Source organism: Metopolophium dirhodum, chromosome 1 (genome assembly GCF_019925205.1).
Source record: "Metopolophium dirhodum isolate CAU chromosome 1, ASM1992520v1, whole genome shotgun sequence".
NCBI classification, from domain to species: domain Eukaryota; kingdom Metazoa; phylum Arthropoda; class Insecta; order Hemiptera; family Aphididae; genus Metopolophium; species Metopolophium dirhodum.
The window spans coordinates 50817164-50840433 of NC_083560.1; the positions used below are offsets into that span (position 1 = coordinate 50817164).

The 23270-nt window shown below is 26.1% G+C and overlaps 1 protein-coding gene across 11 annotated transcripts; it reads right to left on the reverse strand.

Moving 5' to 3' along the window:
• Positions 1-3445: 3445 nt before the first annotated feature.
• LOC132934589 (homeobox protein 2-like) lies at positions 3446-21914 on the reverse strand. Of its 11 annotated transcripts, none has more exons than XM_061000916.1 (23): positions 21560-21914; positions 21428-21489; positions 21134-21250; positions 19574-19684; positions 19391-19471; positions 16346-16480; positions 16215-16283; positions 16083-16148; positions 13464-13598; positions 12624-12740; positions 11898-11981; positions 11597-11806; positions 11172-11462; positions 10723-10845; positions 10524-10607; positions 10037-10120; positions 9835-9867; positions 9271-9354; positions 8566-8700; positions 4546-4716; positions 4352-4473; positions 4083-4264; positions 3446-4002 (listed from the first exon to the last, which is right to left on the reverse strand). In XM_061000916.1, the coding sequence occupies exons 2-20, from the start codon at positions 21441-21443 to the stop codon at positions 4697-4699; spliced, it is 1995 nt and encodes a 664-aa protein (XP_060856899.1). In that variant the 5' UTR covers positions 21444-21489; positions 21560-21914; the 3' UTR covers positions 3446-4002; positions 4083-4264; positions 4352-4473; positions 4546-4696. The 11 variants fall into 11 exon arrangements, with proteins under 11 accessions (XP_060856899.1, XP_060856898.1, XP_060856901.1 ...); XM_061000915.1 differs by having other exon boundaries at positions 4083-4291; XM_061000918.1 differs by having other exon boundaries at positions 3449-4002; positions 4325-4473; positions 10723-10842.
• Between the last annotated feature and the right edge of the window lie 1356 nt (positions 21915-23270).

Below are 23270 nucleotides of genomic sequence, written 5' to 3' on the forward strand. Positions count from 1 at the left end.
ACCTATACGCTAATACCTATAGTACCCGTAAACAGGTAAATAATATATTTTATTCTATAGACTATAGAGGACGGTTAATCGTTTCTCTCGCTGTCTACTATATAGAAGTTTAATGCCGGATTGCATGAAAAATTTATTAAGTTAATGGATAAATAAAATTTAATGGACCAATCATTATGGGCCACTAAATCATGTTTAAGGGACAACTAGCACACCATTGATTCAATAAATGTTTAGTGATAGTTCATGCAGCCCGGCATCAGTGCGTATTATGTAAATACAAGTTAAAACTATACCTGAATGTTTTGGCGTCTTGTTAAAAATACACAAATGCGCTTTTGTAAAATGCACTATACAGAATGCCAGAATGACTAGTGAAAAAAACATAAAAGTTCCTTCCGCCTCTTCATCATGTACCGTTGAACCAAATTGTAAAGTATGGCTGACAACCATAGATCATACAAATATTAATATCGATGAAAATAAGTTGTTAAATTATGTTAGTTGACGACACGTTATTTTACAATATTACTTTTATATGTAGGTACTGTTATATTAATGAAACCAAATACTATAGATATCAATACGGGACAGTCAATGTTAAATGCTCGTGACATAGGATCCCCCCCCCCCCCCCAAAATCGTAGTTGTTGCCTATTTGAGAAATCCTTCGGCGTTGTCGAACCAATGATAAGGACCTATAATATGTTTGAAGGTAGGCAACCCATACGTTTTCTGGGGGACAAAATATGTCGTGGTTTTTTAATCGAACTGTCGTATTTGTATCTATAGTATTTGATGAAACGGTCTAGATTCGTTTGCTGTGACATTAGTACATTATAGTGACCCCTTCGGCCCCTTGCCCGACTATTTTTTTTATAAATAAAAATAAATTTAAAAAAAGGTGTATAATAAGTGGATGTCGCTCTGCTGTACAGTAGGTTACAAGTGGGTCACTGTAATGGATGGTGTTAAATTTGAATTCAATGATATAATATCATTGTATAAGAAAAACGATTCTGAGCGAAAACGGTCAGTCAGCCTATGATATTACCAAATATATTTGATGATATTATTGTGAATAAAGTAATTTATATATAACCTATTTACGTGGAGCCTTGTTTTCAATTGTAAATTCTTATCTATAAAAGTTGAACATTTTATAAATGTTATCAACATTTTAACTTCAAATGCTTATAAAAAAAAATCGTGCCTACGTATTTTTAATATTTTTTAACTGCTATTGTAACAATATATCAGGAGCCTTGCATTAAATATTCACGCTTTTTTACCCGACAAATAAAATTTTATTGATATTTATAAAAAAAAAAACTAAAAAAATTGAAAACTGACAATGTTCGTAAACAGCTCAAAAAGAGTCAAAATATTTTCAAAATTATCGTGTATCGAAAATGGAAATATAAACATTCAGTAAAATTTTCATGTATCTATATAGTTATTCGTTTTTGAATAACAATAAAATAGCAAAATTGTTTCATGAGAAATCGAGTGATTATCAAATGTTGTAAAAATATGAATTCAAACGCTCGTAAATATTTAATTTGACTTCCTTGTAGACATTTTTTTTTTAATAAAGGTAGACAAACTTATGGATAATCTTGTATTACATTTTCAAGATTTAAAAAGAAAAATTTTTAGGAATTCTCAACTCAAAATAATTTTCGTGATTTTTCCGTATTTTGTCAAGATTTGCATTTTAAATGCTTATAAATAAAAACTGTGACTAAGGATATTTAATATTTTTCAAATGTCATTGTAACAATATAGTAAGAGCCTTGTATTAAATTTTCAAGTTTTTTTACCCAACAAATAAAGTTTTAATGACATCCATAGAAAAAAATACTAATAAAATTGTAAACTGAAAATGTTTCTAAACAGTTAAGACAAATCGAAATATTATTAAATTTTATCGTGTGTTTAAAATGCAAATATAAACAACTAGTGAAAATTTCATGTATGTTCATTTGTTTTAGAGTTACACCAAAAATCAAAATCGATTTTCTCGAAAACAAATTCTTTTGTTTTTCCTGGTGCTTTTGAAAACTATTGAAAATTTGAAAATTTGAACTCCCGAATGCACCAACTAGATTCACTTTACCATCAAACAAGATACTGTTGAAGAAAATCGGAGCACTTTTACTGGCCAAACCGTGATGACAGACATAAAAATAAAAAAACATATATCATTGTAAAATCAATACATTCATCTAAAAAGTATATAGGTATTTAAAATTTGTCTAATTATTATTTTGAAACGTATTAATGAAAATTTAACTTAGTATATAAGTTTTAATAATTAACTAAATCCATTAGAATAGTGACTATTGACTAGCACGTTTTAAAACAGATCACGTAAATGAATCAGGTCGTCGAGTAGACCGTACGTACTAGTAAATATGAGCATAATATATATAAATTATCTTATATAGACTCTGTAGCAAGAATACATTTTTATGAGCGTTTGAAGTTAAAATTTTTAGAACATTGGATATTCCCTCGATTTCTCATGTAGCGATTTTCTTATTTTGCTGTAATTCAAAAAACGAATTACTGGTTTTATAGAAATCAATTAAATTATAGTTATTACCTACTTATTAGTGACGGATTTAGAGAGGGTGTTTGGAGCTAGAGCACCCGTCGTTCGCATATTCAACTTTAATTAAGATTTAATTTAGATTCTGAGCGATTTTACAATATCTTTTTTTTCTTTTTTATTTGTGACTGTGTACACGATAAGTAGTCGAAATAATGCTTCGATATCAGTAGCAACTTCAGTATCTTGTTCGATCGGAAAGTGAATCTAGTTAATCCATTGCAGAGGTGAAAATTTCCAATATTTTTCAAAAGCCCTGGGAAAATTAAATAAAAAACCGGGAATTTTTATGCAAAATCTCCACCCAGATTTCCTACTTTTATTTTTTGTCATTTAAAAATTTTGAATTTGGACTTATATTGGAGTTATATTCTTTTATTTAAGAACTTTTGCAATAATTGTATACATTCTACTTAACCTTCAGTAGGTCGCGTGGGTTATGAGTACCTATTAATTAATTTAATATTTTCGTAAGTATATAACAAAAAAAAGAATACTAAATGTAATTAATACTTTTAAATTTACATTTGTTTTATTTTTTTACTTAATAGACAAATAAATGATATATTATTTTAAACTAATTAAAAAATTATTAACATTATTTTTATAATATATAAATATAAATAAAAGCTAGATAAAATCCCACCACACTTATACCAACCTAAATAGTATTAAAACATAATTTAAAATTAGTGGGATAATAAATTACCCCACGCGACCTACTGAAGGTTAAACATCATGAATCGCCACTGTGTGCACCACCAAATATTTTACCTACAAGCCGCTACTGAGGTCAAAGTATTAAAATATGATGAAATTTACTTACAATTCTTTGTTTTTCATTAAAGTGAATTTTTTTTATTCATACATATAGTACATAAGTACATAGAGAAATATAAACATGAATAATAGTATTAGAAAAAAAATATTTCAAACATAGACTTAAACATACTTATAATTTAAGAATAGTAATGTAATATAATTGTAATTGAGGCCACTCATATTTTTGTGACTATAAAAATTATTAGTATCATATAAATTATATAAATGGTGTTATATACTAGAAAAGTTCAATAATTAAAATATCACAGAAATTATAAGTAGTAACTTCAAACTTTTATAAACCTTAAAGTTACTCTTCAATTTCTAATAAAGATTTTGAAGTTGTATAATTGTATCATTCACATCTTTATTCAACAAGCAGCTGTTTACTAAACACTTCAATGTATTAATGTCGTCTATGACACAAAATTTGTCCCATACAATATTTTCACCTATAATTGATTTGAACATGAAGATTTTTTTGGATAAAATTGCAGACAATTCAAGTTCTACAGATCCTTACACCAAAATTATTAACATCAATAACTCTTCAAAGTAATGAGAACCTATAATTTGAAGGTTTTAAAATGTTTATTATTAATTTTAATAGTGTAAATATTCATCAATATAATAATATTATACTTACGAGTTAGGCTGTCATTCAGATATTCAATAAATGTATTCTACAATATTTTGTTACTATTATACATAGTGTTATAATCATGTTCATTTCCATTTTTGTTAAAACCATTTATTGGATCCTTGCATTTTTTTCAGGAACGGCTACAGTGATATTACAAGTTATCTTAAATGGTTTGATTGTCATGTCTAAAATTCAAACACTGTATGAATTACCTAATATAATTTTCACATATTAATTAATTATACCGGCTTAGTATAGTTTGTATGGCATACGTTTTGTTTCGTTGAGTATTCAGATAATTATTAACTATGGGAAACAGACGGTTGACCATGAATTTCACTAAGTCTTTAGGATTACAACATTTTAAAAACATGACCACTGATACAAAAAAAATCTATAAACAGTAAAAATGCCAATTAATTATTCATGGTATACATTCAAGTATAATTTTTATGTATAAACTTACTAAGTTTAAGTATATGTTGAATTAAATTAGTTGTCATGTCCGTACTAAATGTGTAATTGAAATGACAAGAAAGTAGGTTGATTAATTCTCTTTGAAAAATATCAAAACCAACAGTTTCCTCAGAATAAAGTTTCTTTTTTGTAATCAAAACTTACATAGTAATAACTGGATCTAAATAAAAAATCAATTACAATTAAACAATTTAAAATTTTATCTCTGTACTATTAAGTATGTATGTATTTTGAAGAATTAAAAAAAACAATAAAACTGAAATCCTTTAATTCTTTCTTATATTGTAGGCTATAAGCCAAAGTAAATACAATGTTAGATTTAAACATATATTAAACATAATACTAAAATAAAAAATGTATAATGCTGCTACAGTCTTTTATTTATTTATTTATTTATTTATGTATGAACGGGCTAAGAGCCCAATAGTACAACACAATTTGTAGTAATGAAAATGAATATTATAACAATAAATAGGTAAACGCCAAACAATACCACGGCGATTATATACAAATAAAAATAAAACATTTATGTGGTGAAAATGTTGTTTCTTAGTTATGACTTATGACTATAGCCTTCTCAGTTTCTTTCAAAACTGTTTTTGGTATGGCATACATTTTTTAAGACAGAGACAACACAAGCAGACCTGTGTCCGAAGCATCATATGTATTCTTAGACGGAATTAATATAATTAAAATTAGGTTATGAGCTATTGTGTTTCTACATATTTTTTATTCTTATAGATGTTTCAAATATCTATAATAATTTTATTGTCGGCATGCATGATTATGTTAATAATTGTAGATAATATATTACAAAAACGAAAATCAGAAAAAAATTAATTACATTTTTACTTAAGAGGACATTTTACCTGGATGTGTTGTTACACATGTACGACGTAAACAAAATATGTTTACGAAGTCTGAGTAAAATCGCTCAATTTTGGTTTTAGAATAAAAATATCATGGTGTGCAAAAAGGTGTTTTTTAAAAATAAAATATTTTTAAAAGCTAAAGGTCGTTTAATGTTGAAATGATCGTTATTTCTAAACAACATAATATTGAGTGTTATATTCAGAGTAATGAAAAAATGCATAGTCTTGCTCTTCATCTTTTCATTTTAAAATGGTTATTTTTACTATAAAACCAAAATTGAGTAAGTTCTACTCGGACTGCGTGTCTGCGTAAACACGTTTTGTCTATGTCATACGTGTATAAGACAGAGACTTATGGACCTTGTAATGGTAGGAATGGGTTTTTTTTTGTTGGTTATGGTATTTGATTTCTGATTTTAATATTGTTTCTATTATATTCTCTTATATTCAACAAGTCTTATTAGATTTTTGTTCAACTTTCCATTTTTTTTTTTTATCCAATAAGGTCAAATAAAAGTCTTGTTCAATATAACATTTAAATTAGATAAAAAAGGCAAGTGAATAAAAATCTAATAAGACTTGTTGAATGAAAAATCTTAATTTAATAAAAGAGCCTTGTTGATTAAATTGCCTTTTTTTATTATCCAATTTAAGTTTTATATTCATCAAGACTTTTATTTAAGACTTTTTATGGAACTAATAAAATAAAATTTTTTATCATTATTAATATTAATTTGATAAAGATTGTAATCTTTATTAAAAAACATTTTTAATAAAAAAATCTAAATAGAATAAAAGCCTAGTTGAATAAAAATCTAAATTAGATAAAAATTTCAAATTAGGGCATTTCCCTAGCACCCCTACCAAAATTTTGGTTTTAAAAAAAAACTAAATCTCTACAAACGAAAAAATTAGATTACAAACCAATACAAACAGGCTACAAACGAATGGTAGAAATAAAAAATAAAAATTCCAATTTAGGGCATTTCCCTAGCCCCCCTACCAAAGTTTTGATTTAAAAAAAAAACTAAATCTCTACGAACGAAAAAAATTAGATTACAAATCAATACAAAACGGCTAAAAACAAATGGTAAAAAAAAAAAAAAAATCAAAATTTGAAATTGATGGGGGGGGGGCTGGGGGAAATGTACCTAGTTATAATACTTTTCCACTTATCTACTACCCGATACTTATTTAGAGTGGGTATCTAGACATCACGGGAATAATTCTCAGGCTTTACAGAATTGTCAAATGTTAATAACTATTTTTATCTGAAAGAAGAAAACTTCCTACAGGACGCATCAAACTCAATCAAACAAATTTATTTTATTTCAAATAATGGTATAATATAATTTATAAAAAAACACTAAATTTTATTATTTTTGAAGACATTAAATAAAGTTTGAGATTAAAATATTGAAAAACAGAGTTTAATATTACTCTATAAGTTACAAAAAAAGTTTAGATTTGGTTGATTCTACATAACAGGATCATGATTCCTGTAGAGCAAATGACATTGGTAACAGGCGGAATAATCAGTACTAGTGGTTCAAGCGATTTTTAGACATTTTTAGATTACAGAATACAAGATCAAAAATTAAAGAACGATTGTACAATTGTAATTATTTTGAAAACACCGTTTTATGACAAATGTTTTGGGAATATATGGCGCATGAGTGGCATAGGAGACTGAATAGGTCAAGCCTAAAATCATCATTGTCCCATAAAATTTCAGGTAAATTCTAGTCGCCACTTATAGTTTGGAAATTGACGAATTTTAAATTCAAAATTCTACAGTTTGGAAATGAGAGTAATAAATATCAAAACACCTCCAGTTTCAAAGTTACTTGGCCCTAAAGAAAAACGTACAAAAATGTGTTGAACATTCAATTCAGAGATATTAATGAGATTAGAAAAAATATCTTTTCTTATGCCAATGAGAACATAACGGCCCTTAATACATCATTAATTTAAGTATATATATGTAGTATTGTAGTTGAGGGGTATTTACCGAGTGGGCAAGGAAATGTCGTTCTAAAAGAGGATATAGCTAAATATGATATGATAAAGGTTACAGATAGTTTCTTTGTAATGAAGAGCACATACACGAGAAAGAATGATTGATAAAGAATACCAGTTAGCCTTAGATGTTTAGATAGAAAATGAATCGAAAACCATAGATAAGGACATGTGGTTGTTATTTAAAAAAATACTCATTGTATGAGTCTACCATATGTTGACACGAAGATACAAACAATTCATCAACATACATTTCTTTTAATATATCTTGGATATGCTTGGGTAATGATTCATTTTTACTAACAATGCTTTTATTTAATGATTTTATTTTCATTATGTACATATGATGTTACAATAAACATTTGGTGAACATTTTAAGCATCTACAGTTATAGTAGTTTATGTTATACCAAAAAATATAGTCAATTCGGTCAAAATCCAGCTTTGCTTAAAATTCCTGTTTTACCTTATTTTTTTCCTAATTATTTTAATAAATACTAAGAATTTTCAATTTCATACTATCAAAAGTAGATTCAATTTGCCACCCAAAACTAGCACCAACTTTGAAAATTGTTGCCATATTTCTACTAAATCATGTAAACATGTTTTCGCTATCAAGAAAACTATAAGATCAAATCCCAAATCTAATCATAAAATAATTATCTACAATTGGCTTCTACAAGAAATATAATTAAAATTTTTATTTTGTTTATTTTTTCCCTAACTTTTGAGGAATTTCTAAATATTATGTATGTACTATGTATAGAGTAAGTTAATAAATTCATTATCTTTGTACTTCCTCTTTTTATTGTTTAATTAAATTTTGATTAATCAATTTGCTGCGGTAATTAAATTGTATATAATTTAAGTTTGTAACATGCAACTCTCTACTACCAACACAAGCTCTGCTTAAAGGTAGTAGATATAACAATGTTTTTTGTTTTGTTTAATAAAAAAAAAAACATAAAAAAAAAGTATATATATTCTAAATATATTTAATTAATAATTAAAAATGTATAAAAATATTTTTGAAACTTTTGATTTAAAATACATACCTATTTAGTTTATTGTAAAATGTAAAACATAAAAAAAGATAATAAGTTTTATTTAAAAACTTACCAATCAGTCTTCTATTGCCATCATCATCAGAGCTTTTGTTATTTAATGAGAAAGTAATATTATCAACAGATACGTCACATGAATTATTAACAGGTTCATTGTTATTGTTTTCAGATATATGTGGCAACATTGGACCTAAAAATAATAAATATAATTCTGTCATTATTTAACTACTACAAATTAGATATAAGTAAAATTACTTATATAACCTAAAGAGTATAATGCAATTAAATATAAATTATTTAAGGACATTTATGTTAATACTCGCTGCACAATAAGATCATGACCGGGCGGCGAACTGTTTTGAGTCTGTTACGCACAGTTTTTGGTTTTTGATTGGTTCCTTAAACCTTTGATCACAGTTATACAGTGCTGTTGCAAATATGAACCACATACACTGTATTGTTTTATAAAAACATAGACGACTGTTGTCACGTGAAGCGTTCTATCTATAAAAGTGGAAATGGTCACAACGATGGGCGGTGCGGTAGAGGAAGTTGTTTTGAATGCGCGACTGAACATGATCTTATTGTGCTGCGAGTATAGCTAAATTGTTCAATGTTTTATGCTCCTTATTAAAATAAATAACAATAGCTAAAATTTTTTCGAAGGTACATACTAGAAATAATCAATTTAATTTATTTTATAAACTTTAAATTAAATATCACTTATAAATTTGATATGCTTTTGAACTAATGGTATTACTTGTATCAAAAAAGTTTTTGTATTGAGGTGGTTCAAATAATAGTGTTATATTTGTTTCTTTTTCACTATCAATTATTCCTGGAACTAAAATAAGAAATAAATTTACTTATTAGATATTCCTTACAAGTTACAACTAGCAAAAAATGTGATTATGTATAAAGGACCTCTCCTTTATACATAATCACATAATATTAGTATCCATATTTTTAAATTAAGCATATAATACAAATTCAATGTTTGTTTATTCAATTAAAATCTTATAAAATAAATAAATAAAAGATGTACATAGTTTTAAGTTATATTTTATTCAAGTATATCAATATATAAATATTAAATGGAGAAAATTATTTAACGTTTTACAAATAAAAACATTTTAGAATTGCCTTTCAGCACTACAATAACATTTACTACTAACTAATTTAAATACCAAGAGAAATAAACAGATAAACAATTGTAGATATATTACAATTGCGAAAGGAGGGAAATCTATTACCAATGCAATGGAATAACATTTTTACTTAATTTACAAATAAAATACATTATATCTAATAAATAAAAACTTACTTCTAGATTTCTGTAGAGAATTCGATTTTTGTGCTGTAATGGAAGAATTAATTGTTAATATTGTTGTGTTTATTAATTTTTAATTAATTTTTTTTTGTAGGTTACGGTTATTAATTTCTGACTTTAATATTGATTCACCTTTGGTTGAAATTGAACATTAATAATTATTCTATATGTCTTTTAAATGTCTAAAAAAACTTACCATTTGGTTTTTGCAGGAAAACAAAATTATTTTCTTCAGTAATAGGATTACTCTTAATGTTTTTTGGTAAAATAGGGTTCGACACTGGAAAATAAAAATAAAATGAGATATTAGATTCATAGAACAATATTATTTGGTTAGAATTTAAGTACCTTAAAAGTTGGTAGTAGTTTTACAAGGATATATATTTTTTGAATCAAAATTTCAAAAACACTTAAGTAAATTACATTAAGAATAGTTTTTCAACTCCAAAATGTGAACAAATCAAAATGAAGTAATGAATTATATTTTTATAATTCATCAGCTTATTTCACAATGATAAGAAATGTATTAAGCTATAGTAATATGAATAATACATTTGATATAAAAATAAAAATGTATTATACATAGTAATATAATACTTCAGCTTTTTCCTTATTACTTAATATGCTCTTATAAATTACAAATTGTTTTACTGATATAAAAATATTTAAATGAAAAACCATACCTTTGATAAACTTTAATTCAGAAGATTGTTTCTTTTTTGGATTTATTAAGTTCTTTTCACAAATTTTGACATCTGTTGAAAAATCTACGATAGTTCAAAAATTTACAAATTAGTAATATTGCATATGATATTAATCATAATAGATAATATAAAATCAAAAAAAAAATTAAAAATATAAATATAATAAATTGTTAACTACTTTTAATGCTTGCAGCTGAAGATAAACAGTCTATTGTTCTTTCATCTTTTGAGCTATCAGCTACTTTAAGGATACATGATGTATTTGTATTAATTTTGCCAACAGCATTTGTTTTAGTATCTTCTGAAATTATACAATTATTAAAATCAAACAAATATAAATACTAACAAATTTAATCATTTTTTTTAACAAAAATTGAAATCAAAACTTAAAACTAAAAAAAAACTAAAATTCTCATGCTTACAGGGGCGTACCGAAGAGGATTTTATTTTATCTAGTACTAACTAGATCCAATTTGCCACCAGAAAGTACCACCAAATTTTTAGTAGAAATTTTTTTGGGAAGTTTTAAGTCCCTAAGAGTCAACTGCTATAAATGTTATGCCTAGGCATAAATACAACTAAATAGTGTAGAAAAATAATATTTATTTATGAATTAATATTAAAAACCTTGTTTAATGTGATGATTCTCTTTTAAATCAATGCATTTTTTATATTTTTTATTAATTGAAATTGAATTAAAGATTGGTATATGTTCGCTTGATTGAATGATATTTTTGTGCACTTTGGTAATAAGCATATTTAAAATATTAGCTTCTAAATGTTTTTCACGCAATATTTTTTCACGAAGTTTTTTAGCATTATTATTAAATGCAAAATGCTTGATTTTAGAAGTAAATATCTTATCAACATCTTTGTTAAAACTTCTAAAATTTTTACAATAGCATTTGTAGTTAAGATCTGGAACAAAAAAATTAAACAATCTAAAAGGATATTTATTGAGAACATCGGAGTAGTAATACAAATTTGTGTAGTATCTGTTCATTATCAATTTAAAAATGGATAAATAGTTAAAACACTACTATAGGTTTTACCGTTTTTATTTGAGTAACTATCATTAGTAGAACTTAAATTGTCATTTTTGAGTAAACAATTATATCTTCCTTTACTATTATAATATTTAGGATTATTTTTTATCTCATCTTTAATTACTGTATGAAAATACTGATCAGGTTCAATCTGATCTTGTGAAAGATGGTGAGTGATATTTTTTTCAGAATTAGGATGATTTTCTATAGATTGATCTAAAAATGAAAATATTTTTTTTTATTAGTAAATAATATTTTATATATAACAAATGTTGTATTTCTTTAAATCCATAAAATAATTACTAACCTGAACTACTCTTATCACATTTGAAAGTCTGTATGTTACTTAGATCTATAATTTCCTCTGAAATTGTAGCTGGATTGTTATACTCTAAATCGATAATTAAACTATTGTTAATATTATCATAATTTTCAACTAATATTGTCTCTTTTTTTCATCATAAATTAAAAATATTCAATCAAAAATACTCATCAAAAATACTCATTAACCTATTTTTAACAATATCTAAATAATAAATATTAGTTGTGACATATAATATACTTCATAGTTCATACTACAAACCATCAAAAATTCAAAATTGTACCCGTTTGTATCTGATATATGCTTAACAAAACAAATCTACATACTGTATTCTTACTTACTACAGTTCAATTATAATTAATATATTAATTATCCAATTTGTAGTGGAGAATATAAACTGTGCTTTTATTAATTAAAATTATAACAAATCAATTACCCATAATTTTTGAAAATTGATTTATTCAATTAGGTTGAATCAAAAAATTAAAAAAATTAAATGTGACCATTAAAAAAATGAATTTAGAAAATTTATAATTAGAATTATGTAGTAAAAAAGACACCAACATCTTTTGAAGTATACGTATAGTTCCAACATTTTAGATTTGTCTAGGCAATAAAACTTAAAATATTCCGATTTTAAAATAGAATAAAATTATTTTAATTATAAATTAAGAACCAAAATATAATATAGTATAAACAAAACTAACTTACTACCTTGTGATTGTGTTTTTGTAATTTTCAATTCGTTTTTTAGTTGTCTTATAAATGATTCAGTAACAACAATATATTCATCACCCTCAGAATTTGTTTGCACACTTTTTGTAGGACCTATATATACACATATAATGGGTTTGGTCATTATTTTAGATTTTGAGCAAAGTAAGTAATGTATTAGGTTTACAATAATGTTCAATTTTATAACTGTTGGGGCTTGGCGGGAGGAATTCGGAGGGAACTCGTTTCATGATATAGCAATAAATTAAAATTTAGTTAGTACATTAGAATCTCGGTAATACAAAAGATATCTGAACAGAGAACTGCCGGTTTAATGGAGGTTCACAAAAAACGCATGTTTTACTTATTGAAAAACATAAATTTATTTTATATAAAAATATGGTTAATACAAACATACTAATTAATAACTGTGTTAAATCTTTAATCTTTTAATCTTTTGATGGGACAGGTCTAAATATTTTAACTAATTATTTTCTCGACTTAAGTTACAAGTTTTATGATTTTGCTTTCTTTCTTGCGACATTTAAATTTAACATGTAATAACTAACCAGTAACCGATACACAATACATATACACAACACGTTAACTGAATAAAAATAAAATAACCAATTGGTTTATTCGGATTGAATTAGTTAGTCTTATCGTTTACGATAATAATTTAATGGCAATTATAAAGAAATAATAAAAATAAAATATTGCTGGATTACTGGTCGCGTGGCGGATTATAACACAGTCAGATTACCGAGTCTACTGCAGTTATATAGCAGAAACTATAATTATAATTAATTATTAATACAATATTTAAAAAATAAATACCTGTAACTTTCAATGATTTACTGGTTTTACTGTAATTTTGTGAAATGCTTTTACACTGATTAGAGTCATGGGCAGTTTTATCGCGATAATATGAACTTGATGGTTCTTCATTAATTTTTTCAAATGTATTTAATGCTAAAATTTGAAAATTATAAAATAATAAAAAAATAAAAAATATTTTCAAAACTATTCCCTATTCAGGATGTATTCGGCAGTTAGACGTTGCCGAACTGTAAACCTCACAAAGAGTATATATAGTCAGTGCCGCAACTATGCCAATTTGGGCCCGCGTGTAAATAAAATGAATGGGCCCCCTCCCTTACTCTTGAAAATGGAAAAATTAATCTATCGACCATTGAAAAAATATTTTGGAATTTTAAGTTTTTACTTATACAAAATAAGGTTAACATAATTACAACGCCTAGGTACCTATGTATTTACAAATAAATAAATGTAATAATTTGTAGCCTTTTTTATTCATTTTAAATATAGATAATTATCAAATAACAAAAAGGTGGGTAAGTGGATGTCCTTCTGCTGTACAGTAGGTTACAAGTGGGTCACTGTAATGGGTGGTGTTAAATTTGAATTCAATGATATAATATCATTGTATAAGGAAAACGGTCAGTCAGCCTATGATATTACCAAGCATATTTGATGATATTATTGTGAATAAAGTAATTTAATTATAACCTATTTACGTGAATCATTGTTTTAAATTTTCAATCCTTAGCCATAAAAGTTAAACATTTTATACATTTTTAACTACAAAATAATTAATAAATTATAAATTTGATAAATGTTGTCAAAATTTGAACTTTAAATGCTTATAAAAAAAAATTGTGCCTATGTATTTTTAATATTTTTCAATTTCTATTAGAACGATATATCAGGAGCCTTATATTAAATTTACACGCTTTTTTACCAAACAAATAAAATTTTATTAATATTTATAGAAAAAAAAAACCAAAAAAATTGAAAACTGACAATGTCCGTAAACAGCTCAAAAAGAGTCAAATTTTTTTCAAAATGTTATCTTGTTTAGAAAATGCTAATACAAACATTCAGTTAAATTTTCAAGTATCTACAGTCTTACGTTTTTTAATTACAACAAAATAAGAAAATCGTTACATGAGATATCGAGTGAATATCAAATGTTGTAAAAATAAGAATTTCAACGCTCATAAAAATTTATTTGACATTCTTGTAAACATTTCTTTTTTGATAAAGGTAGATAAACTTATGGATAATCTTGTATTACATTTTCAAATCTTAGATTGAAAAAGAAAAATTTTTATGAATTCTCAACTCAAAATAATTTTTTTCATCTACCTTTAAAACAATCACCTAGGTATTAAATTTTCAACCTTTTTTACCCAACAAATAAAATTTTATAGATGTTTGTAGAAAAAAAAACTAAAAAAAATGGAAACTGAATATGTTCGTAAACAGCTCAAAATAAGTCAAAATGTTATGGTGTATATAAAATGCTAGTATAAACATTCAGTCAAAATGTCATGTACCTACGGTCATTTGTTTTAGAGTTACACCGAAAACCAAAATCGATTTTCTCAAAAACAGATTTTGCGTAAAAATCTTTGTTTTTTCTAAATTTTTCTTAATTTTTATGTCGCTTTTGAAAACTACTGGGAAATTTTTACTTTTTACCCCCCAAAGTACCAACTAGATTCACTTTCCTATCAGAAAAGTTACTGTTGAAGAAAATCCAAGCACTTTTACTGTCCTAAAAGGTGATGACAGACACAAAAAAAAATTTAAAAAAAACACTCATCATTGTAAAATCAATACATTATACATTCATCGCTTCGCTCAGAATCTAATAAATTGAACATACCATACATTAACAGTCAATTAGAAACTCAAAAATAAATACTGTACTCACTTCAAAAAATTATGGCAATCATTTATTTATTATTTTAAATTTAATTATTCATATAAATATCGCAACTAAGTTTTCACATACGTTATCAAAATGGATAGCTTATTATTGACCGACTACAAAATACCGACCGTAGAAGACTCGCCTTTTGAACTTGTATTATAAAAGCGAGCCCGGTCTCGTTTTTCTCGCACAACAAAAATAGGCACCAATAATTGAAACGCGTAGACACGCTCACACTAAACCGGTCAAAATGCGCGTTCCTTCGCATGACGCATTTGAATCAATTACAACCAAACTAGTTTTAATTTCGGTTATACAGGCCGCAAAGAAACGTTGATGTATGATAATGTTGTGAACAAAACGAAACCGATCTATTGTTCAATCTTTATTAATAATTATTATTATAACAAAAAGGTTTTATTTTTTTCTTTCTATATATTTTTAAATTTTTATCATTGGGCCCCCCTTATGGGTTGGGGCCCTGGGCCCGTGTGTTCAACACACGCAACACACCCGGTTATTGCGGCACTGTATATAGTGTTTACAAAGCAATACTGCTTTGTAGTGAAGTCACGCCCTGCGCATGAGTCAGCTGCAGAATATGTTTCTTACCATAAATAGTTAATATGCAATAATTGGGATATTGTAAATTATAGAATTAAAAATATATTTAAAAATATATTTTCAATGACTCAAATAAAACTATGCAAACTTACATTGTACATCAGACTTATTGTTAATAGGATATAATTTTTTGTTAAAATAAGTTCTCATATTAACATCTAAAAAATAAAAAATATTTAATAAAAACATGAAAAAATGTTTAACATTTAAAATATTGTTTTTACTTTTGTCGAATGCAGGATAAAATCTATCGTCTGGATAAGAAATACAAGTGGATATTTCTTCCACTTCATCTAAGATAAAATAAAAATAAATTAACACAAAGATAAATAAAATAAAATTATTAGATATTTACTTTTTATACTATCCTTTATTTGAAAATAATCAATTTCTGGATCAGAATCTGATTCAAATAATGAAGGTATTCTTTTTTTATAATAGGTATCAAGTTGTTTTCCAGGATATGGAGAAGAAATTTCCTTAGTGAAAACTAAAATACATACAAATAACAAATATTTATATAAAATAAATAAAATTATTTGCTCATGCTGATAAAAAAAGAATATTTTTTTTTTTAATTTATTATTAAAAACTAGTGACAGATGTTTTTTTTATTAGGGTTAAGGCTTCAACTACTATTTACTAAGGTTAGCCTGTGGTACTGGGGGGAAGGTACTGTAGATTTGTTAACACTTGAGTGTTTGTTTTGGCAAAATTTTTGATTTGGGCACCCTTAGGTATTTGCTATGCCTGGTCGGTAAAAATAATAACTGTAGACTTGAAATCTGAACTGAATTTTACTTTCTTGATTTTTAATCAAGTATGGTAATTGAACTGAAAGTCTGAATTTTGAAAACTTCAAGAATTTGTGTTAATTAAGAAAATAATAAAAATGTTACTCAGTAATGACGAGGTGGGTAATTTAGCTAGCTTTAATTTAAAATATTAATGAGAGAGATTTGATATCACACCCTAACCTAACCACTTGAATCCAAAAAACATCGGCGTAAACAGTCTCAAAATTTCTATGATGGCTAGAAAGTTGGTTGATAACTCATTAAAAAGAGATTATCAAGTAGATACTAAATGTGGAATTAAAATTTTTTTTTTAAATTATTTAATTTTTCACAGATAAAAAAAGACTTATTTTTCAATAGATTTTCATTTAGCGAGGTAGATTTCCAAAACTGGAGAACGGATTTTGTTGTTTGGGGTCTTGTTAGATTCACATTGGCTAGGAGCAGTGCAGTGAAGATTTTTAGAACTTTATCTCCAATTGTTAATTTACTACAAAGTTGTAAAGCTGAAAAACATCCAAAAATGCCCAATAAAATTTGTTTTAATTTTTTTAATGTTTTGTAATAAATTAACTATTAAAGATAAAGTTCTGAAAACCTTTACTGCACTTTTCCTAATCTATGTGAATCTAACAAGACCCCAAACAACAAAATCTGCTCTCCAGTTTCGGAGATCTATCTCACAAAATGAAAATGATTTTTTGTAGGGTTGTTCACACCGACATTTTTCTGGATTCAAATTGTTATACCGTTTGGGTGTGATATAAGTTAATAAATTTCTAAAAATTAAAAATCTAGAAAGTTTACATGCCGATCCCTAACTTGGCAAGCAGTTTGTATTAGCATATAATAGTCAAGATATATTGTTAAATATTATGTGCTATTTTTTTTGTTATTTGAGTAAAATTTAAAATTGAAATTACAGTAAATTCTTTTTTATAAGCATTTAAAGTTCAAATTTTGTAGAAATTCAACAAAATCACTAAAATTTGCAAATTATTTTATGGGTATTTTGAATTAATAAAATGTTAAACTAAAACACCTGACTTGAGCATTTGATACAAAATGTTTCACAAGTTTATACTTACAATTTACTGGAAATTAATAAAAAAAAAAGGTGGGTAAGTTGATATCACTCTGCTGTACTACAGTAGGTTACAAGTGGGTCACTTTATAATGGATGGTATTAAATTTGAATTCAATGATATATCATTACATACGAAAAACGATTCTGATGGTGACAGTTTGTCAGTGTAGATGTTTTATATTATATTTATATTGTTATTAATACTAGATAAGTTGAAATAATACTATAAAATTACAACACAAAAACTAAAATTGTTTTCTTGGTTATTTAATATGTAATTTCGTCCAAATTTAAACATAAAATAACTATAAAAAAAACTGAGTTTTTATATTTTTGAGAATTTTTGGTTATAGAATTATCTTACGTGGACCTAGTTTTAAATTTTCAATCCTAAGCTATAAAAGTTGAACATTTTATAAATTTTAAATTTGATAAATGTCAAAAATTGAATTTTAAATAATAATTATAAAAAAATTTGTGCTAATGTATTTTAGTTATTTTCAACTGCTATTGTAACAATATATCAGGAGCCTTGTATTATATGCTTTTTTTAATTTTTAAAAATTAATTAAATTTGATACTTATCTAATAAATAAATAAAATAGTAAAAGTTGTATTTTAAGGGGATTTGATACCATGATTTTCTATTTTATCTAACATACTCGTGACATAGGATTTTAGACTGGTTCTTTACCAAACATACCAATTGATCTAATGAAGCAATAAAAATTCTAAAAACATATTTGAATTTGTTGTCAAGTCTACTTGAAATCGACTTTCCCACATTTTAGATTTTTTGATTTTAACTTCTCCAAAAATTAAAATACGAACATTTTTAAATAATCTTTTTTGATGACATTTTTAGGAATTTGAGGGATAATATCAAACATGTGGGAAAGTTGATTTCAAGTAGACTTGACGACAAATTCGAATCTGTTTTCAGAATTCTTATTGCTTCAATAGATCAATTGGAATGTTAGGCAAAAAACATGTCTAAAATACTATGTCGCGCGTGTGTTAGACAAAAACAGGAAATCACGGGATCGAGCCAATTTGGTTATAGCAACTACCTTTAACCAACGTAATTTAAAAAATGAATTAAAAATTATTACAAAAACTATTATAAAAACTAGGTATACAATTCAAAATTAGTAATCAATAATTAATAACTCAAGGGGGAAAATATTCAGCCATGCAATTTAAACTGCCTATAAATGGATTATTATGCTTTTGACGCCACATGAATTTAACCAAATCACTGTCTAGATTTTGACGAGCCAGACCTCTATGTTTCTTTTTGCGCCATTTAGAGGATCCCCACAAGCTTTTGATAACCAAATTGTTTATTTTTACCGAACAGTTATGGTAGTCACCAAATATAGCCAAATTAGTACCAAATACTTTATTACATTTATTATTTAAATTATTTGTCTGTATTCTATGTGGGTGGACGTTGTATCATTGTCTCCTATGACGCTTTGCCACTGTATATATATATAAATAAATATTTTAATACCTTTTTTTGATTTACTTCTAATATTGTCAATTTTCAAACATTTATCTTCTATGGCAGTTGTTTCTACTAATTCACTATAGTCTATACATATTAGTAACAAACATTTGTGAAAAGTTAAATTAGAATAGATATAAAAAAAAAATATACACTATATTAGGCAATATACAATTATAATTAACTTACTTGTTAGTTGTTTTTTTAGTTTATTTCTTGTCATAATACAACCATTTGGTGCTGCCAGGACTGCATTATTTATATCTACTTGAGAATGTTTAATGGATTTTTTTCTTTTAACTAAAAAATATGTAAAATATCTAATTAATCATTAGCAATGACAAACTATTTATGAAGATGAGATAATATACAAAAATATATTAAACTAGCTGATCCCGCTGGCACTTTGTTGCCCGTTAAATGTACCAATTCTATATGACTCAAACTTTGTTCAATTCTTAATTTAATATTTGGTGTATGATATATGGTGTTCAAAATGTATCTTAACTTTTTTGTTGCCCGGAATAAAAGTTCTGATTCGCAGCAGTATATTATCCGGTAGGCAAAGTACCTACGGTAGATCGCGGACCCCGTGCTGTTTGTACGTAAGTGTATGATTTAACTCTAAATTATCAAAATTTTACCAAGTTTGTCATTTTTACTTAATTCCATCTACGGAGGATTAATATAATCGATTAATACAAAAGCCTAACGCAACCGTACTAAAACCCGATGAATAATAAAAAAAAAAAAAAAAATCTAACACTTTTTAAATTAGCCTACCTTCTTCCCAGAGGTCTCATCTGCACACAAACATTCATTTTTATCTATACTAATATATAAAATGATAGCGTTTGTTTGTATGTTCGGGATAAACTCCGAAACTACTGAACCAATTTCAAAAATTCTTTCACCAATACAAAACCACAATCTTTGTGAGTGTCATAGGCTAATTTAAAAAGGAAAGTAGATGCTCAAACAGGAATTTTGAGATTTACGATAGAAAGTTTTGTTTTTTAATAGTTGCTATGGGTTATATATATATAGATAAAAATAATTGTTGTTTTTGGCCATGTTGTCAGGTGTGCACTTAAGAGGCCATAACTCTGGAACCACTAATTCCACAGCGTACAAACTTCACAGAAACCATCTACATATCAATCTTAATATGTCCTGAAATTTTTATCGAAATCGGTTTGGTGGATCTTGAGTTATAAAATTCATTCAAAATGTACACTTATTTTTATATATATAGATTAAAACAGTTGTATTTATTTTAGTAGAAATAGGTAATATTATTTAGTAATCCATAATATGATCATATAATAAAAATGAAAAGCTGTTAGTTGATAAGTGCGTCAATCGTAAATGGCTGGCCTGATTTACCTCAATTTTTTTGTAATATTTCAAATGAAGCTTTTACAGAAAGAAAAATCGGGAAAACTGAAATGTTTTTATTTGTATAAATGATTGCCACATAGTTACATATAATGTAATTGATCAGGTATAATAATTTAAACTTATAATTTTAATATTTGGTCACCATATTTTTAATCCGCGTTGCACAAAAACTACTAGACCGTTTTCAATAAAAAGTTATTATAAATGTTTATTAGGTAGGTACCTATATTAAATGTATAAGTTCATCACATAATAAATAAATGTATAGTTGGTTTTTTTTTCATTTAAACATAAAATATAATAGGTAGGTATATCATCATAAATAACTAATAATAATTAATTACTCACAGTAAAAATCATCAGTTACATCATTCTTTGATGTTCTTAAAAATGACATTTTTCCCTTCTTTTTTCCATTTTTATTTTTAATGCATGATGTTGTTTTGTGATTTGGTGACAATTTGCCTTTAAATGGTAAAATAAAAACAAAACCAGTAAAATATATCAACATTTAATGAGAGGGTTTATTGAATAATACATTTTACGATGTTTGTCTTAAACACACAACATAATAACATATAGTACTACAATGTTTTCATATTATGGCATTATTATGTTACAGATATACCATTATATACTTACTATTACTTGGGCTCATGGTCTATGTTAAAATTTCAAATGATCGGCGCTTGATAAAAAAGTTTCTGAAATGAAAACAAAACGTCCGGTTTAGTTTCACACAGTTATTGCGTTGCAATCACAGCCGAGTAGTACCTATTACACCAACAAAGACGATTCAGACGAAAAACTTGCGTTTAAATAGGAAATCCACATATTCAGCCGAATCAAGAACAAACATAAAAAAACGTTGTTTAACCGATTACTGCCTTATAATAATTATTGACGAACAAGCAGATCGCAACTAGTAACGAGCTGGTACATGTTATGGATAAGATATGACTAACGTTTTTATAAACAATAATATTATAGTAACTATTGTAAATTAGAATAATATTCGTCGCGAATAATGTTGAAATTCATAACTACACAGAGTATGACAGATGAAAAGCCGAAATTCGCTATAATCAGTGTTTACTCACTTTAAAGCCGCTATCACATCGGCGGCGACTGTGTACAACACGAACGGACTGCAGCTGCTAGTTCCACGCTCCGCACGCGCATGCGCACGCCCAAATAAACTATCAACTTCATATCTTATCAATTATTAATATAAGTGATAAAACATTTGTCCATATACGGATAAGAGTGGATAACTGGTGGTGTTGAGAAATATTACAATATATATTTATTAATTATTATCATTAAGTACCTTTTTGTATATATTATGTCGCATCCACATAGTAAAACCACTCATTTCATTAACTGGATATCCAGATAGTGAAATTTGTCCAGTTCATGAATTTTGACGAAAATACATTATTTGGACATCCATTTCATGAAATGGACAATACGTCAATACCTATATCGTGTACTTTGTGTAATTATTATTTTTCCAATAGGTTAGGTTAGGTATCCCAATAGATATCTCCTTCAATAATACTATAATATTAATATGGATTTTGACAAAATTGTTTTTAGTAGTTCTTAATAATTATAATATTATTATAATTATTAATTCTAAATAACTGATTTGATAATAATTTGAAAAAACTTTTTTTTGTGTTGTGTGCTGTTTTAAGATAATATTTACTTAATTATGTTTAATGAAACCTATAGGTACTAGGTACTTATTATGTTTAATGGTATTTAATTTTTTTTAGTTTTTCCGTATTTAAAAAAAAAAAAATGCAGTTATAACTTATAATATTTAAAATGATAAGGGAGAGCTTTATTTTGTTGGAAAATATTTTTTGGGAACCGTATTCGTCAAGATAAGTGCCGAAAAAAACATGGTTCTATACTACACATTTGTGGTGCATTCAAAAAAAAAATTAAAATAAAAACTGGTTTCAAATAATATTAGCTAAAATATTATATTAATTTACCTTATTTTTTCATCAGCTGCATTTTGTTTGCGTATCAAAAACTTTTCTTCTGCAATACATAATACATCATATGTAGAAAGTAGATAGTATTGTCGTCGATCTTTTTTACCACTGTTAGAATAAATAATAATAAAAAATATTACAATTTGTATCAATTATCGTGTTAAAATTTATATTTGATTTAATTAAGTACATTTTTATTTAAGTCCAAAATTACTTACGTTTTGATTTTAGCCATTTCTATTTCAGCAATCATCTGTAATTGAGCATATTTAGTGAACGGATTTTTTTAGATTTCAATTTATAATATTAATCTAGCTTTTCATAAAATACGTTCATTTCTTCCATTTTTATTAAAAGTTGCTATATAAAATAATAAATAGGTGCACGTATAAACTGCAAACACAATAATAACTGTGTTATACACAAACACTCACTAAATTTTATTTTTTGAACAACTTAGGAGTTACATAGGTTAG

Bases quoted from the DNA above. Each gene is read 5' to 3' on its own strand.
- LOC132934589 (XM_061000916.1), bottom strand. The intron at 12,741-13,463 runs GTATTTATTTTT...GTGTATATATAG, and splicing joins TAAATCATTGAAAGTTACAG to GTCCTACAAAAAGTGTGCAA. The intron at 11,807-11,897 runs GTTAGTAATTAT...TTTCATTTTTAG, and splicing joins ATGTGATAAGAGTAGTTCAG to ATCAATCTATAGAAAATCAT.